This window comes from Neolamprologus multifasciatus, chromosome 9 (genome assembly GCF_963576455.1).
Source record: "Neolamprologus multifasciatus chromosome 9, fNeoMul1.2, whole genome shotgun sequence".
Classification (NCBI taxonomy): Eukaryota; Metazoa; Chordata; class Actinopteri; order Cichliformes; family Cichlidae; genus Neolamprologus; species Neolamprologus multifasciatus.
Window position 1 is genome coordinate 9,440,227 of NC_140447.1, and position 19,724 is coordinate 9,459,950.

At 42.9% G+C, this 19,724-nt stretch overlaps 1 protein-coding gene across 2 annotated transcripts in view; it reads left to right on the forward strand.

Annotated features, from left to right (window-relative positions):
• Window positions 1-19,724, forward strand: part of adarb2 (adenosine deaminase RNA specific B2 (inactive)) — a 224,240-nt gene that overhangs the window by 139,226 nt on the left and 65,290 nt on the right. For both annotated transcript variants that reach the window (XM_085172469.1, XM_085172470.1), the window contains 2 exons: window positions 1,878-1,964; window positions 2,864-3,798. In XM_085172469.1, the coding sequence (XP_085028595.1) occupies window positions 1,878-1,964; window positions 2,864-3,798 (1,022 nt within the window). The remainder of the gene's footprint in view (window positions 1-1,877; window positions 1,965-2,863; window positions 3,799-19,724) is intronic.

The following is a 19,724-nucleotide window of genomic DNA, read 5'->3' on the forward strand; positions in this document are numbered from 1 at the left end:
TGCACTAGACCAAGCAATGGCTCTAATAGGGCTTCATACAGTAAACAACACGCACACCTGGACAGCAGCGGGCCCCAGGGAGGAACAGGAGAGCGCTGTGGTAGATAAAGAGAGTTTATCATCATAGGTGTGGCGCATGAGCGTGGAAGATTTCAAATGGTTCAAACGCCTGAAAATTAAAGAAGAATCAAAGAAGAGACGTTGCTTATTTTGCATTTTGGGTTTAATTAATTGAGCCGTTTTTCACTGTGACTTGAATCTCACATGCCACATTACATGGAAATTGCAGCACTGACAGCAAAGTGAAGATTGCTTATCGGTGTGATCCAGCAGACAGTAGCAAACCTGACAATATTAGATAAAAAATCTTGTTATTATCCCTCATGAGGGGGCGCAAGAAAAATCAAATGCCTAGTCACAGTTCTGCGATTCTGAGCAGTGCTGACACAATTATTGCGACTACTACGACTACAACCGATATTGGAAAAAAACCAGCGGGCAGGTTTTGTATGGCACAGACACGAGTGGTTAATTTGTCTTGCTAGTCTTAAAATCTTCGTTGCATCACTGATTATAGTCAGATGACAAAAACTTGGTTGTTTATAAATGGAGACTGTAACATGGCGTTCACAGGGGATGAGGAAATGAGCATAATGTGTATGAAAATCAAAAGAATGGGGATTTATAATACATGTGTTTTAAGCATATACGTGTTAATTTGGGGCGATCGTGGCTCAAAGAGTTGGGTGTTTGTCTTGTAATCGGAAGGTTGCCGGTTCGAGCCCCGGCTCGGACCTACCGCCTACCGGTGATGGCCAGAGGGGCCGATGACACGATGTGGCAGCCTCGCCTCTGTCAGTCTGCCCCAGGGCAGCTGTGGCTACAACTGTAGCTTGCCTCCACCAGTGTATGAATGTGAGAATGAATGATTATGGCATTGTAAAGCGCTATATAAATGCAATTCATTATTATTATAGTTATTGCTGTATACGTGTTTGTATATGTGCATATAGTCCTGGCCCACTTGTTAAGCGGGTATGGACGAGGATTAGGGCCACTGGACAAAAAGGAGGGGTTCTTTGGATTTGAATTATTACTTAAAATTATTACTAAAAAACCCCAAAATATTATATATACTATATGTGCTGCATAATGTTGACAGTACTGGAAACAAAAGAGCTTTGCTGAACTATATGATGAGCAAATTTTTAATTATAACTTGCATTATTTTCTTTTTGCTAAACGGTCTGTTGGATATACTAATACTGACAAATCTGTAACAGGCCAACCAATATATCGATCTGGGTCTGATTACAGTGGTCTGAAACAAACAGCGTTCATAATTAAACCTAATGATTTTAGATGTGTGAATGAGAGAGTAGATTGCATGACGTTTTTTGGCATATTTGGACACGACAGCTTACACATATTATTAGAGTAACGGCTCAAGAAGTCCTTTCCTGCCCACAGCTGTGATATTGTCCTGTCTAAAATCTGAACGGACCGCTTTGATTTAGACAGCTGCTTTGTTGCATTTTCTCTGGCGACGCCGCTGATTCTGCAGACATGAATATTTTCCTTATAGCTCCATGGTGGCTTTTGTGAATGAAGCAGCAAAATAGGACAGTCCACCAAACAGCAAACGTTGTGAGTCACAGTGGACGAATGTGTGGATTTCTACTTGACCACGTGCGTGTGTGCGCACTGCGCTCCATGCATGGGTGACAGGCTTGTGTGCATAGTTCTGCTCGCTTATGCTTCATCTCTGGCCCCGTGTTGGGGCCGATGATGATCCGCGGCTTTAATCGATAAAACTATCAAAACATCTCCTCCGCTGCCCTGTTGTTGACTCTGCGTGTCTCTTGTCTCCCCTCCAGAGAAAGTCAGTATGCTGTCGGCATTGATCGCTCCCTTCAAGTACATAAGCCCTGGGACCAGCAGCACAGAGGACGAGGACAGTTTAAGTAAGCTGCTGCGTCTTTTCCCTTCTCTCTGTCAGCGCACACGCTACCTCTCTCAGTGGCAGGCCTAATATGGAAATGATCTCTCTGTCGCCCCGCATAATTAATTATTTGGCAGATGAGCTCTTTGATTACACACTGGTGTCAGCTTGCACGTTAAAATTCTGTATTCCTTTAAAAGCGAGCGATTAAATATTAAACCCGAGTGTTCATGATAATTAAGTCATTAGATAGGTAAATGCATGCCTGCATACGCTATCATCTAGACCTACAATCTGCCCACCAATGAATGGCTCCCATGCCACCATTTACATTCTTCTGGCAGGATCTGAACACCCTGTTTTTGTTCATTTCCCATCAGAAATGCAATACGCCACCACTACCCCGTAACTAGGTTTGAAGAGCGTATCACAGCTGTTCAGACTTTGCTCTCACAGAGGATAAGAAGTGTGAAATAAAGCGGGCTGCAGACATTTCTCTCATCCTTTTCTCGGAATGCCTGCCACTCGACGAGATCCCCACCCCCTATTACAAATAGGATTGATGCTTTGCATTGGCCGCGGGGACCAGTGTTTCCCCACTTGCGACACAGATTCAGAACTAATTTGGAGGCAGATTACAGGATGATTTGGCAGATAACATCGCCATTTTAGGGGATTTGTATTTGGGGTTTTAAAATACTTAAATATGATAGAGCCCCGTGGTATGAAGTGGGCTCGGCTGAGGGAGACGATTGCAGACGTGTTCATTACCATTTCATTGTGTATCGAGTGGCTCAATCTGCCTTGAGAGATTTTTCTTGATTCGTCTTGTTCAGTCAGGATAAACGTGCCTCTTTTCACTCCTGTGTTTTGACTATTTTCTTATCACTTGCAATGACATTGTTTTTCCTTTTATCGCAGGCACCAGCAGTGCAGAGGTGAAGGAAAACCGCAATATTGGTAACTTAGAGGATCGCTCCATAGGGCCCGGGGAGTGTCAGTCAACAAGAAGCGGGAGCTCTGGTCTGAAGAGGAAACGGCCACTGGAGGAAGACAATAACGGGCACCTGTGTCAACTCCGTCTGATCTATAAGAAACTGTCCTGGTCTGAGGCTCCAAAGAACGCGCTGGTACAGCTGAATGAGCTGCGGCCCGGCCTGCAGTACCGGATGGTGTCTCAGACGGGCCCTGTCCACGCTCCCGTCTTCTCCATCGCTGTGGAAGTCAACGGGCTGACCTTTGAGGGCACAGGCCCCACGAAGAAGAAAGCCAAGATGAGGGCCGCAGAGCTGGCCCTCAAGTCCTTCATCCAGTTCCCCAATGCTCCTCAGGCCCACCTAGCCATGGGAAACATTTCAAACCCTTCAGCCGACTTCACCTCAGACCAGGCCGACTTCCCCGACACGCTCTTTAAGGAGTTCGAGTCTTCGTCGTGCTCCGACCGCCTCTCGCTCTGCAACTCGGAAACCGAAAGCGAGTTGCTTTCCAGCGAGCTGCTCAGACACGGGCGGTTGCTGCGCCACACCTTGGACCTGATGGTGCAGGCGCAGCAGAGGCTCGGTGGAATTGTCCAAGAGCCCGAGGCCCCTAAGAGCCCCGTGGCTGTGCTCAATGAGCTGCGGCCGGGCTTGCGCTACGCCTGTCTTTCGGAGCGAGCCGAAGGCCGACGACTGCGCAGCTTTGTGATGGCTGTGCGCGTGGACGGGCGGATTTTCGAGGGCTATGGCCGCAGCAAGAAGCTGGCCAAGAATCAGGCAGCCCAGTGTGCTCTTCAAGCCCTCTTCAACATCAGGACGGCCCCCGAGGGGAGAACAGGTCTCAAAGCCAGCAGGCAGAGCTGTCCTCATTTACCCCAGGTGAGCGCAGACACATCCCCAGCGCCTGTCTTTTGCTAAGCTTCTTTGGCAGACACTCCACTTCCGACAGGGGCCTGTAATGACCAAAACAGCAGGCGTGCGGTGAAAATCCAAACACCTTCCAACAAGTAATTAAGGAGGAAAGGAGATAGGAGCTAAAGAGAGCCCGATTCAAGCAGAAATAAAGAAATGTGCGAGCAAGCTGGCATTTATCTGTTGTCCAAAATAGGTCTTACAGCAAAAGTTAAAGATGCGCCATTTTTTTTGCACATCTGCTCATGGGTGTGTGCTCTGCGAAGCCTTCATCTAGGGTAAACAATATCTGTTTGTTGGCCTGTTTAATAGAAAAGCATGTAAATGAAGCTAATTATTGTCCCCGTGCCTCTGACACATGAGAAATCTTTGTCACAAACCCAAATGAGGTTTTTTTCCTCCTTTTTTTCGTCAGTCTTATGTGTTTGCAGAGCTGTAATTGGGTGAGTTTTGTAATTTTGCAAAATCTCCTGTTTCCTCATGTGTGGCATCACAGTGTCTACAAACATTAATTCAATCTGTTGCCCAAAGGAAATAGAAAAGCAAAGAGCAAATCGACAAACAAACCACTGAGACCAATCCCATGCTCATTTACCCAAATATGTAAATAGCAATCAGAGCGAGGAAACTAGTTTGTGAGAAACTTGAGGAAATTGGAGAGCCTAAAGACACGGTGGCTGGATCGGCTGGCACTTGTTGACAGCCATTTAAAACTCCATTGCAGCTGCAGGACTTTATCTCAAGTAAAACTGCCCTGAGTAGATAGTCACACTGATTTTCATTGTTTACTATTGTTTGCATAGCGAGGAACTCTGCAGCCAAGCTGTCCAGGTCACCCCAGCAGAAAGAACATGTAAAACCACCGTCTCGAGGTCTTGAATTGAAAAAATTAAGCTGTTCACATCCAAAGCGTCCTCTCCCTAAAGCCTTCCCTTGAAGACTTTTGTGTCGACACACAACGCACCCTGTAGGGTATGTGTTGTGTTAATATTCTTCCCTAGCCTTGAAGAAATAAACTGGCAAAAGTGTCCTTCCCCAGAGCCCAACATCAACCCAACAAACCTGCACATGTTTGCCTGGGAGAAACTTTCTTTTTCTCCCCACTGCCACGGTGTCTAAAAGGATTTTAAGAGGATTTGCCGCACCCGTTTAGTTCCAGAAAGCACTCGCTTGTGGAATTTCTTGAAAGTCAGCTGTGCCGTCTGCCAGGCTCGAGAAACGTTTTATTTTCATTGGCGTTGAAGGACAAAGGCGTTAATATAATATTCGTGTGTGCGTGAATAAACATGTGGCCAGGCGTGTGTTCATGGATATATAATGTGTTACATGTTGCGTAACCTTAATGCAAAGCCCTCCGGCTCTTATACGCTCTCGCTCACATTTGAGTCAGTCTTCTTGCCAAACACTGATTGCACGGGCAGTGGTTGACTACACTGCAGATGTGACACGTAATGTGGGGGTGGTTGCCAGCTGTAGCCTGAGGGTAGAGCAAACGTTATGGTGGTATGCCAAATTATGTTGTGCCAGCTCAGGCTGTTCTCTTTCTTCAGAATTCCCTTTAGCTACCTGTTGCAGAACACAGCTTTGATGCATAGATGATTTCTGTGTATCGTAGCCTGTATCATTAACCCTCATCAAGACTTTAGAAAAGAGTCAGAAAACCTAGTCATGGTTCGTAACCCTTAACTAAGTTTACTGCCTAACCCGAAACAGGTCTGTGGTGACTTGGTTGTTGTTGGTAACCTTCTTCTCAGAGTTGTTGCATCCAGTTGCACGTGTATATTTTTAGATAAGTCAAACTTGACATGCATAGATGAGAACAAGTGAAACCTAAGTGTCGTTGGTTCTGCAGCCAGTGGAAGTCTGCCTGACTGTATATAAAAGATGGACATAGCTCCAGTTTGTCGAGTTCTGTATTTTTAGCCGCTGCCGTCTGACTACATGACTGATATCATATGATAACTTGTCAGTTGCACCATTTGCCATCCATTCTAATCTAAAGAGGATGGTAATTTACACAATCAGCATTGGTTTGTTTTACATAAGACTTGAAACTAGCCTTAAGAGAAGTAAACTGTCTTCTTTGTATACTTCTCTTTATAACCAGAGTGCAGTACATGCTTCCTGCTGGCCAATAGAAAAAGCACAGGTCTAAAGGGGAATTTGTTGTTCAGCGACGGTAGCCCACTGTGGCCCACTCTTGCTTGTGCTATTGTTGGTCAGTCAGAGTGTAGTTCACACAGAGCAAAGTGAAACCGAGTGTTAAAAACAACAGAAAGTGAACTATCTGCTATATTTTTAATCTTTCGTGTTTGTTTCACTGTTTGCCTGTTCCCAGTGAACTTTTCTGTTGTTCTGCTCTTTGTTCCCGCCCACTTGTCAACCAGTCAGCATTTGGCGTCCAGCCACACGCAGTTGGGATTCTGGAGGACAGCATAGAAGCACATCTCTGGTGGGTGAAAGCCCTTCTATGCTCACTGTCTGAAACATGCACAGTATGCAGCATGAAGCACTTCTCCACTGGCGTCATGTTTCAGACCCTAGACCTGAAACCCACGGGAACTAAAGCTAACCTGTTTCAGACTGAGGCTAACCTGAGAAGCTCTTTTAAGAGTCAGCATCATATAACTCAGGAGGACGGGGTATAGCATCAAGTTTTTGAACACTTATTTTAAAGCTGTGCTACATCAGGAACCTAACCCAAGTGCCCAATTACTGGTCATAGTATTGCCTCTACTTAAAAGCAGTGGGTCATCTTCATGGTAGCAAAGAGTTTTGTGTTTTGAAAGACATCTTACAACAACTAATGTCTAGCAGTGAGTGAAAGGAACAGTAAGAGACGTCCCCTTTTTCTTTTTGAAAAATGAATTTGGGAACACAAAGAAGTGACAACACTTAAATGCAATGATTTTGACAGTGAAATGAAGGAATCCATGGCTGGCCACCTATTCAGGATACTGTATTAACTCAAAAGAGTGGAACAAATGAGTGAGGGCTTGCAGAAGGCCTTCAAGCTGGACTGAGCTGGTAACTCCAGAATGTGTCTCAAAATGAAATATTTAAACCAGAACCACATGGTTCTGTATTCCTCTCAGAGCTTTCCGTCTTCACGTAAATGTACTGAGGGATATAAGAGGGAGACTGACAAGGCAAGAATCTGAGTGCAGAACCACATACAACAGATTCTCCTGCAGTAACAGCCTGCACCGTCCTCCATCCCTCCCACACTCACGTGTCTGGGAACTCACTTTAACAATCACAGCAGAAATGAGGCATCGGGCCACTGTCTGCTTGGCATTAAAGAGCTATTTATCTTCCAGCGAGGACTTTCATTTTCCGTTCCTTCATTTAACCTTTATTTATCGAGGGAAATCAGACGAGAATGTATTCTGCCGAGATATCTCGCCTTATATTCGCTTTGCTCCTCTTACTCAGCGCTCATAGACTCGGTGCCATCGCAGGCTCGGGTTGGGATCTAGCCGCCTTGCTCAACAGCACATTCACGGTCGCAGTTTAGGGAATGGGGGTATCCTTAACAAGGATTTAAACATAGTAGCCTTCTTGTCTCAATTTAAGGAGCTGCACAAGAGGGTTGCAGAATTACATACGGCCTACGTTTTCTTCGAATATGTGAGAAAAGCAACTGAAAGTAACTAAACCGACTCTATATTTTTAATAAAATGTTGCGAAATATATGATTTCTATAACCCCGTACAAACGGGCTTGTGCACTGCAGTGTTTTCTCATCATTTTATATTCAAATAGCAATATTTTTAATCAGTTGTGCTGTGGTAACAATAGCAGTTGCTCTGGTTATCTTTAGGGAGTGTGTTTTTGTAAAGGGTGGAGCCTAAACATAATCGTAAATAATAATAAAACAGAAATATGAAGAAACAAAAGAAATAAGACTCGTTGTCTTTTCACTGAACTCTCTTCTCTCCTCATAGATTTTCTATACAGTCCCTGAACTCAAGGTTACATCAGCTTCTGGGAACATAATTGTTCATCTTCATTATTAATCAATCAGCAGGAAGTTGTTCTTGAATCCTATCCGCCGTGCTCGAGTTACAGGAAAATGTCTTTGCCTTATTACAGCCTGCACAGTGAAGTGAGAAAGTGCTAGAATAATTCTGACACCCATTTTACCAAGTGGAATGATTGCCCCACTGTTCAGGCCTTGATTGGCCACTTAATCTCCACTCGCCGTCACAACGCACTGCGGTGTTGCCAAGTCAACTGAGCCCGAGATTTGTGTGCAGCCGCGGGAAGGCCGGGAGTCAGCAGGTCCGCGTACGGGAAGGACAGTAGGGAGGTCAGTGGTCAGGAAGCTGCGCTCTGCCACCTCGGATTAAGCTCCGTTTGAATAGAGAAATCTGTTTAGTGGCAGGAGCGGCTGAAAATTTGGGTTAATGGATGAGCTGAGGCATGAGAAGCCTGCAGCTTTTCAAAAATTAAGTTCTTCTCTCTTTTGACTGCAAATAGCGTAACAGGATATTTTAATTGCTCGTCGCATTAGCCGAGATCGAATGTGACTGCAGTTTGTCTTTTATTTTCTTGCTTTTCAGCTTGATTTGATTTAGTTATCTGTAAGTGTGGAGCACCACAGATAGGGAAGGATACAGACCGGTCAAGTGGAGTCATTTCCCCGCCTCCCCCACGGCAAATTGAATATGATTTCAGACACGTGAAGGTGACCCCTGTCAGCCGTTGAGCCTCTCGCAGATTGTTTTCTTTGTCTAATCTCTCCCACTTCTAATCTGTCTCAATATAAACAGCTGTGACAGGCTGATCATTAATTAATATTGCCACAACAAATTAGCGACAGCGATCGCCCGGCCAAACACCCCGTCTAAGATAGAAATCCACCGATTCGTGCAGAGAGGAGGGGGGAGGAGAGGGAGAAGGTGTGAACAACACATTAGAGAGGAGTTGATTAACAGCTTTGGGGACCTTGCAGATAGTGTTACTGCCTCAGCATGTGGACAGCGTAGTGACAGCCACAGCAGCAGACTGTACTCGCTCTGTGATTATCGCCACAAGTGGCACAGTGCAAACAGCCTGATAAAACATCTGCATTTATCACTACCTACTGATTCAGTTTAGGTGTCTTTCACAGTTGCAGGGCGTTTTTTCAAGAAAGTGTACGAGCGTCATCAGGCATCGTCCAGCAAATGTCATTTGTTTATTCGAGTTTTTGATGATTTTATTTTTGCTGTACTTTAAAGACAAGCAAACATAGAACATTTTATCATAAAAATAACTCATTTATGATCTTTATGATGATATTTAGTCAGTGCAGAAAAACAGATGAGTGAGTTTTCAACAGAACGATGGCCGTCCACAAGGCAATACCAATATTTTGCTGATATATTGGACTACTGTCCATATCACGTTAGTTGCAGCTATTTCAAAATGTGGTAAAAATAACAAAGCTTCTATCTAATCCAATACTCCTCTTGTTTTGTTGATACTTCTGCTCCCTTTTGGAGTCATCTCACTGCCTCAGCTGCCTCAGCCTAGCTTCCTTCTATCTTCCATCCTCTCCACATGTCCAAACCATCTCATCGTTGCCTCTCTAGCTTTGTCTGCAAACTGCTCAACCTGAGCTTGTCCCTCTGATTTACTCATTTCTAATCCTGTCCGTCCAAGTCGATCCAAATTAAAAATCTTAGCATCTTTAATTCTTCCACCTCCAACAAGAAAATGAAAGAGGTCATAGAGGTTTAAAGGAGAAGTATATAGAAGAAACGATGAAGCTAGTACCCAAACTGTCACGTTCATCTGAGTTTCCTAATTTAGCTTTAAACTATGTGCTCATTGTGACTCTGTGCACACAGTTTTGTCATGTAGTGATGGCTCATAAGGCAGTTTTAAGGTTTTACCTCTATTGTCAGAGCTGAATGCATGATACCATGCAGCTATCGTGGGCTTTGAATGTCATGGTAGTTTAGGGTTTTGTTGATTTCCTTGAAATCTCCTTTTTCCAGGGTGGAATGATTGTACAACATCTTTAACAACTTTGTGCACACGTTTGATATTACTTTGGATTTTCTCTAATTCACAAAGGGTTAAAAGTACACATGCACCCCTACATGATTCTCCTTCTTAGATCTTCACTGAGTTGTGAAATGTATGTGAATAATATATATGTTGTATACCTTTGATTAAAGAAAATCCCAAATAAATTCAAACTTGTGGACCAAATTCTTGTTTATTAAAGTTGTTAAAGATGTTTCCTGTATGATCATTCCACCTGGGAAAAACAACAATTTAAAGAAATAATTAAAAGCCTAAATTACCACAATCTTCATGCACATGAGGAGTGTGTGTAAACTTCAGACTTCAGTAAGGATTTGCTTTTATGCACGTCTTGAGGCTGCAATCGAAAAGCCTATTCAGATGCTAAAAGACCCATTTTATTAAATGTGCAAATGCTGATGACATTTGAAATAATATGACGAAAAAGTAACAGCGTACTCGTAGAATCACCATCATTAGACTGACGTAGACATTTTTTACGAAAGCTTTAAACTGATCTCTGAACATCGAGAATCTACAGAATAGAAAGAAACTTAAATTTAAAGAAGTCCAGTCACCTAGACCAGTGTTTCCCAACCACTGTCCCGTGGCACATAGGTGTGCTGTGAGAAATGATCAGGTGTGCCGTGGAAGATTATCTGGACCTGATTAGCACTCTCAGCGATCTGCGTAAGCAACGAGCAGAACAATTACATTCTCTTCCACTAGAGGGCAGTACAACTTCCTGCTCTAATTAAATGGATTGCCAACTGCCAGTAAAACAGAAGAAGAAATTACATAATATTCATGCTGTGAGACGACAAGTAATAGCTACAGATAAATATCTGAAAAGAAAAAAGAAGTCAGTCTGAGCTGAGTCTAACCCAGGTAAAGGTCCTAGCACGAGTAGTGGTCAGAAGAAAGCAAAAAAGGTATACTGGGGACAAACCGAGTCAATTCCACTATATCTGGTGCGCAGGGAAAAATTATGAGTGTGGTTTTTGTGACATTTTTGTTTGGTGTTGTGCCGTGTGATTTTTCTAATGTGAAATATGTGCCGTGGCTCCAAAAGGTTGGGAAACACTGTCTTAGACTACCATGGATGGGATTAGGGATGGGTATTGATAAGATTTTCACGATTCCGATTCCATTTTCGATTCTGTTTAACGATTCGATTCTCTTATCGATTTTTTTTTTTAAAAAAAAGGAGAACACTAAGGTCAATTAGCTTAGATCTTTGTTTTATATCTTCTCTTTGAACAAGATAGAAATTTAGGAGTAACATGGCCTTACAAACCCAACAGTGAGATCTTAACAGATCCAACCTACGGCTCTTCAATGGGGTGTCACAGGGTCCCCAGGGGAAAAAAATTGTGAATGTAAAATAATAAAATAAATATTCTTCTGTAGCAATTACACAAGAATATCCAATAATGTCCCTGCCTACAATTAAACACATTCACTTACCGAAAATCGGGGGCATCTGCTGTGGCAAATGGGTGCAAGCCTTTTACCACAAACTTAGTCACTGCTCGGTGACATTCGTCTATCCTGGCCTGAAAGGAGACGCTACCGGTAGACTGCAGCGAGAACTGCCAGCATCTGAGCCAGACTCTGTCTGTCTGTCTCATCATGGTCATCTAAATGCACAGTAATGGCAGGTTTTGTAATAAGGCAGATCGCGCTAACATAATATGCACTGTTAGTTGATTATTTACCTGCCGTATTAACTGGAGAGGACGTGCAAACGTTACCGCTGCTGCTGGGTTGAGATTCACGAATCCGGAGCGGAATTAAAAACACGACATTCATTTAAGGTCATCGTGTGTTTTGTGAGCAAATGCTTTTGCATATTCGTAGTGTTTCCGCCCTTAAATGAAATATCTACTTTGCAAGTATTGCAAGTTGCCCTGTTGTCATCCGTTCTCGTAAAGTATAACCAAACTTTTTAGCGTTTGAGCCGCCATGTTTCCTGCCAGGTAAATGACGCTCCGCAACGTGGTGACGTCATTCGGGACGACTGGAATCGATAAGGGAATCGTTTGCAAAAATGGCAAACGATTCCAAGGAATTGAAACAGTGGGAACCAGTTCTCAACAAGAACCGGTTTTCGATACCCATCCCTAGACGGGATACCTCAGAAATTCCACAGACAACAGAATAAAACCTTTTCTATTCTAGTCTACTGAAACATTTATAGAAGAGAAAACTTGCTAGATGCTGTTACTGTTACTGTTTTCTAGAACCTCACAGATAACTGTAAGTCTTTAAAAACACATTTTAAAGACACCTCATGAAGAGTTCTGGTTACAGAGGATCAAGTATTGTTTGTCTCTGTTGCTCTTATTATTTTGCTCACACATAAAGCATTCATTTCTGTTGTATGTATCATTAGAAATCATTTCTTTTAAACTCTACATCTGTAGATCATATGACAATAACCTGAGTATAATACTGTCAGAGCATAAACCATGGAGCAGTAGTTCTTGTTGTGTTTTAAACCAAATGTGAGCTTAAACTGCTGTAAAGCAGATCTGACCCTATGCACTTCTACAAGGTGTCTCAATACAATTTGTCATATAAGTGCAAAAAGCTGCTTTTTGCTTTTAGACTGTCTGCGTGCCCTTTTACCAACCACTTAGCTCATCATTTGGTATTTAAAGAAAAAGCAGCAAGGGAGAGTGGAGATTTGCGTGTGAAATTACCAAACAATAATGTTCCCCCATCTGAATGTGAGCCCCCTGTACGTGGAAAGGTTAGAATCATCCCAATCTGCCTAATATGTATGCAAAATATGACCTATGAGGCTGCAGGCTGTTCAATCTAATGTACCGCGTCAGCATGCAGCTTTGAGGGAAAATCCCTTAGCAGGGAAGAATTGAAATGGGGTTGGTCGGGTCAAGTCACCTCGCACATACAGTAAAACACCCCTGTAATCTATTCCAAAGAAGCGTGGCGCAGCTGTGTGCACCTCCGCTTGCCCTACAGTATCCTGAGTCGCTGCTACCAAGTCTTCATTCTTTGCGACAATCCTCCAGTCCTCGCTTTCCTCCATTCTCCCTCCTCCTTTTCCCTGCACAGCCCATAGCTGTGAGCCAGAGCACGGCTATAATCATTTCTGAGGAACCTCTCACACTTCATTAAAAGCATAATCAAGTTCATTACAATTTCATAGGCGTTCAGGTAGCAAATGGCTTCTGATAAATCACGACTATTGGTCCTGTGTGGCTGGCATGTGTAGGTTTATCTCTGGTTCTCAGGCAGGGGGGAGGTGGGTAGAGGAGGGAGGAGGTGAGGGGTCTGTATGTCTGGCCTTTAAATGACCTTCCAGCTTGGAGCAGTGGACCGTTCTGTCATACGCGCCGAACGGTGACACGTGAACGGCCAACATTAGCATGCGTCGCAGCTGGGAGATGTCATTTCTCATGAAGCCAGTGGGGTAACGTACAGTGAGTAGATCAGCAGATGCAGCATCAAAGGATCGTGTGAAAACTCCCCGACACTGAGTGATTCATGTCAACCTGAGCTGGCGTGGATGGCGATGTGTGACATCTAATAATCTACAGTATACTAACTTCCACGTCCTCGGGCCTCGGCCATAATCAGAGTGACTGTGCGCATTAGCATCTGGGACGGTGCGCTCATTATTTTAAGACCCAGAAACTGTAGCCAGGATGTTTCTGATTGGTTACAAACATCACTACTATTTCTAACATGTGTATTGCAGAAATCACCAGGACATCTTTGTCTTACTCGGTACCCACTTGTGCACTTATTTTATTAGTTGTTTCTTGAAAAGAAGATGGCGAACAATAACACTGCAAATACATCGTTGTGAACACGGGGACTCGAGAACAGCTGTTGTTGTTTTTTCTGAGGCGCTTGCTCTCAGCTCGTTCTCACGGTAAAGCTAAGCAGTGGACGAACTGCTAAACTGCTGCTGTAAATACAGCGTTCAGACTTGACCCTTCCTTCATGACTCAAAGAGCCGTGATGGTCGAGCAAGCTAGCAGAGTGAATGAGGAGAGGGAGGGAAAAAGCAATGAATCATTGTTGTAGAGCACAAACACGCTGTTGCCACCTCGTTCGTATCAGACTTGACACTTCTTATAGTCCAATCTGTCTGTGATCTATTTTTACTTTCTGCTGGGAAAAATGTTGCACCACATTTATGTGAGAACCTTACGGATCTTGCAAATAAAATGCACAGTTTCTAAAATATTATGCTTTATTCCATGTTAAACTACCCAAACGTATAGGAGCAAAGTGTAGCTGCTGCTGTAAAATTGTTACGTTTATTTTTTCATGTGTAAATCATTAAAAAAAACATTTAAAATGTGTCAGTTTTCTTTCTTGTTTTCCTTCTTAAAGTTTGAGATTTGGACTGTCATGTGATAGTGAGCTCTAGGGAAACAGTTACTTACAGAACAACTGATTATTCGTTGGTACAGGATCATCCTGGAATAATTTAACTGTCAATTTGAATGTATTTTTATTATTTGAATATAAAGAAGAGGAAAAAGCAGCTCGAACTGGAAGGGAGGTTCAGACAGACTGTGGGATGCAGGACTCAGCACATGTGGGAGAAACCGCTGTTAAACTTTAATAATCTGTAGTACATGCTACAATATCTGTCAGTCTGACACAAATAGAGAATTGAACAAGAGGAAAAAAATATAATCGGAAAAACGCGGGGAGCTGTTTTTTTCACAGAGCTATTAACCCGTTACTATAATCTATTTGCAGCTATGTGTTTCATAGTTTTTAACATTATATCAGCTTACCTTCTGCACCATAATAATCTAGATATTGTAAAATAGTCTTGAGTGTGACATGTGTGTGTTTGTTTAAAATAATATAATCAGTCCTGGGACCAAAACAAAATGTCCAAAATATTGTTGCTGCAGAAAATGACAGACATCCCTTGACAGTGATTGTCCCTCGTCGACTACTCACACACCTGGATGGTCACCGGGACCCTCTGGGCCTCCTAAATCTCCGTAGACGTTTTCCCGAGTGGTTTTCCAAACTCTGTTCCATAGTTTACTCGTGCTGTTGCCGTGGTCTGCTTGAGTTTACGGTGGATGCACCTCCTGTTATGTTAACATGCTCAGCTGTGCAATAGATTTTGAATGCATCGACTCAACGATAAAGTGTAATGAAAATGTAATTAAACAGCAATATAATAATAATAAACACACTATTCGCCAAACTGCAACCTCCAGGGCTAATGATGAAGCCAAAGCAGAAGTGCCAAACATTGCAGTTCCTCTAGTGGCCACTTGAGGCTGCTGTCAAAGGTGAGTCAATCCACATGCACTCCCATTTTAAAAAAACCCAACTTTACAGCTTTACAAAGCATCTATGCAACTTATTAAAGTCAATCAAAAACTGCGATTTTCACATTTCAATTCTGGTAAAAAAAAAAAAACAAAAAACAAAACAAATGACAACAGGATTTCAGAATTCATATCTTCGAGCAGTAATCGGATCAAACCGTTGTAGTAACCAAAGTGGTTTTGGCCTCTATGCACAGTTTTCCTCTTAATAACAACCTTTAAGAAAAAGTGTTTATCCTGGACTTTGTATTTGGCTGATTTGTTTGACAGGTGTTCTGGCTTCTGTCAGACCCTGAGTTAATAAACCAGACTCCACTGTGTTTGGGCTGTTGGTGCCTTTCAGAGCATTTTTAAATGAATTATCTGACATGTGTTATAGCTCGCTGTGCGGTACAGACCATCCAAGAAGGCTGTAATCCAGTTTTAGTCAGTGAAATTCTAGCGTTTCATTAATCAGTTGGCAAACAGCGGCTGATTTCTCTGCCTGTGTACCATACCTGTGCAGTTTATGGACGCAACTTCCTGACCATATGATAACTGTCCAATCCACCTTGTCCACTTTTGGTTCCCACAAAACAAGGTACTGGTGGCAGCGACCATCTTTTATGCTGTCCGTTGTATTTACATGTTCACATGTCGTCATTCTCTCACTTAATCCTAAATGGTTCATTATTATGACTATTTGCTTATGATTTTATGCAACATATAGGACCAAAGGTAGGAGTCAGTTAGATTATTTTAGCATAAAGATGGTAAAACAGCTCGCTCAACAAGCGAGTGGTTCTGGTCAATGTTTTGATCATCATTTCCAGAAGTCCCCAACCATTTCGATTACTATTGTAAACATATAACTTTGCATTAGTATTAGTCTGCTGCTACTCCTTCATAATTAATAAATAAGACCATAAAAGAGTTTGGGAAGAGCTTAATTAGTAGAATACTGTGAAAAAGTGTAAAAAAAGTCATGCATTTGTTTTTCTTGACTAAAAGTGTGTGCGGGGAGGGAGCAAAAGCAAAACATCTGTTACCTGTGCCCTGCTCTTTGGGACTGTAATGTGCCTCTCATGGGGAAGACAAAATAGGAGAGGCTGGAATGAGGTATGACAACGCGTGTATGTGGTGAAGGAGGGGTAAAAACGGAGCTGGCAGGGGGAAAGGATGAGAGGGAGGCAGTGGGGGTGTGGGAGGTGAGAATGGATGGAGTGCAGCGGGGGGAAAGAGAGAAAAACCTCAGCGGAACAAAAGACCTTCAGGATTAATTAGGCGTCAGATTGGTTGCAGGGCACAGTGGGGGGAGAAAGGGAGAGAGTGGGTGAGAGATGGGGGGGGGAGAAAGAAAGAGTTTAGCATTCTGGGAAGACCTCATGTCCTCAGACCTCATATTTCAGCCTGTCTGCCCACGAGTATACAACAGCCAGCTAGTTAAGGCCTGCGCTGTGCCTGGAACCACTGTCCACTGAGTTATGGATGGAGCCCCTGCTCCATCTTCATGTATTTTTATGTTATCCCCCTGGGCAATAAGAGGAAACACAGAGGTCATATGTGTTACTCATAATGTTTACATGATGGGTTTCACAGCCCCGTGTTAGAATGTGTGGATATTTTAAATGTAACCAGGTGTGCATGCGTGCGCGTGTGAAATTGCAGGGGGAAAGGTGAAGCATTATTCACTCCATATAGCAGCATTTCTTTCTGCCCCTTTGCGATAGCTGAGCCCTGCCAGATTAGCAAAGTATGAATACGCAAAATAAAGGCGGCTGAACTCTCACTGAACTTCATACTTTCTCTGCTATCATCAAATGCCTCTTTTCTTTCTCCCTTTTTTCATAACAATTGCTTTTAGAAATGCTGAACTGCTGATTCGAGTCACAGACGTCACCTCTAAATTTGTGAGGCGGCCTGTTAATACCAGCTTCCATTGTCATTGTCACAGAGGGATGTTTCGGGGGCGACCTTTGATGGCACTTCCTCCCCTCCGATACAGGAAGCGCTGAACTCTGCATACAGATGACAGACAGGGTTGCCGTGAGTCATAACATCTTTGCCCGATTCATCTCCCCGCAAAGCACTTAGCAGATCAAATACGAGCCGTTCTGGAGGCTAGAGCAAATCATGCCCTTACAACATTTGTACCAATCATTCGCACTATCACAGAGGTGGATTGTACAGCTTCAACATATCTCAGCGGTGTGAACTTTCGAACAAAGTCTTCTGGCTAGATGAGCTGATCAGCCATTCGATTGGCTGCACCGTGGAGTGATAAAGCTTTGACAGATTGCGTTATACAGAAACAAAATCCATGGCTCACAGCATGAATAGTTATCATATACTTTAGTCAGGAGCTGAAAGGGAAAGTTTAAAGCTTTTAGTCTGAGAAAAACTTTGACCCAGCTCGCTGCACTTATCCATCACAATGGCTAAAAAAGATGAAAAACTAATAGCACTCGCATACTTGTCCTCAAGTTGCATAAAACTTTAAGAAAGCGCACACTCTGACTTTTAATACTTTCCTACCCTTGCTTTAGCACCTGGTAGTATGTCAGCAGGTACATAACAAATCCATTCTCCTTTCCCTGTCTCTTGTCTCTGCATCCTGGCTGTATTTCAGGGCCTCTATTGCAGGATGATGAACACGCACCACTCCTGCTGATGGAGAAATGAAACGCCACGGTTGCCGGCAGACGCATATGGTTTGACGCGGAGAGCTTTTAGCACAAAAGGGATAAACAAAAAAAATGGCTTAGCTTAAAGCAGCGGTGCCATATGATGTGACATCCTTCTTTTTGAGAATGATTCACCTCAGCTCACATGCTTGAAGAGACATGCATGCTGACAGCTTCCTGCATCTTTATCACCTTTATTATCACTTTTCTGCACTCCCTCCTGCTTTAAGAATTGTAAAATATTGTTACTTCTGTTTTTATCATCAATGATGAGTTCTGGACACATTTTTTAGAACCCTTTAAGAAAAAGTAGTAATATCACAATATGAAAAAAACCCACTACACCATCCATCCTCTTCCGTTTATCCTTATCAGGGTTGCAGGTGGAGTCTCTGCCAGCTACTATATGCCAAAAGGCGGAGCAAACCCTGAACGGGCCATCAATCTGACACAGGGCTAACACTGAGAGACAGACAATAACTGAAACTCACAACTATAGGCAATTTAGAATTAACCTAACACGTCTAATTGCATATCTTTGGACAGTGGAAGGAAACCAGAATACCCGGCCCCCACCCAGATGATGGAGTCAAACTCAGGAACTTCTTACTATGACGCAACAGTGCTAACCATCACACCAACTGGTTGCCCAACCATGGATAAAATTGTATTTTTGGCAAACTGTCCATAAAGTATCAAAATTAAAAGTCGTTATTGTGCAGAAAAATGTTATATGGATCAGAATTAATACAGATATTTAAGGCTGAGATCATTTGAAATATTAAATTCTGTTAAATCTACAGTAATGCATCATATTTAGTAACATAAGTCTATTTAGTAACATATTTAGTAACATAAGTCTGTAGTCTGTCCTGTGGAGATTGCTTCAAATATATATTTGTAATGAGCTCAGAACAATGGGCCTATGCCCATTGAAAAGAAAGAAAAAAGGCTGCCGACCTCTTAACTTGTCCAGCTCAAGCCATTGCTAACAGGACGTGGACTCGTCCGTGAAACTGAGAGACGCTACAGATGGCAGTGGATTCAGAAGCAAGCAGAGTTAATCCTGCTTCCAGAAACAATAGCCAGCTGTGGCCACAAGATGGCAGTAATTTGAAGAATAGCGCAACAGGCATTAAAAAAAGCTTCTGCGACATAACAACACTGAAATACAAAGAGAGGGATCGGTTTAATTTTAGTTTATATTGATGTCGATATTTATTTCACTGGAGAAGCAATGATATCCTTGTTTGCCCGGCAGAATCTTGCTGATACACCAGACAGGCTGTAACAGCGAACTTGTTACAGTAAAAGCACCGACACAAAGGCAGAAAAATGAATAAAAAGGAAATAATATGAAGGATTGGATGGATTTTAGCATAGAATTGTGCTTGAACACTCCTGCACATTGTTGCTATCTCAGCTACACTGGCTTCCTGTTGAATTCAGAGTCCATTTTAAGACCCTGGTCTATAGAGCTTTGCATGGACTGGCACCAGCCTACATCTCTGGTATGCTACAGCCCTATGTCTCTAGCAGGTCCCTGAGGTCAATGATCAGGGCTTACTTGTTATGAAACAAACTAAGATGAGAACTAAGGGTGATAGAGCTTTTGCCCCTGTGGCCCTGTGGAACCTTCTCCTCCAGACTCAATAGTTGTTTTTAAAAAACAACTCAAAACTCACCTTTTAAAAACTGCTTTTGGTTAATTTTTGCCTGTTTTATATTGTCTGTTTGACCTTTTTATGACTTTTTATCTCATGTGCAGCACTTTGTGACTCTGTCTAGAAAGGTGCTATATAAACAGGGGTGCACATAAATGGTCCGCAGGTGCGCATTCGCTGTCAAAATAAAAGACACGCACCAGATAAGA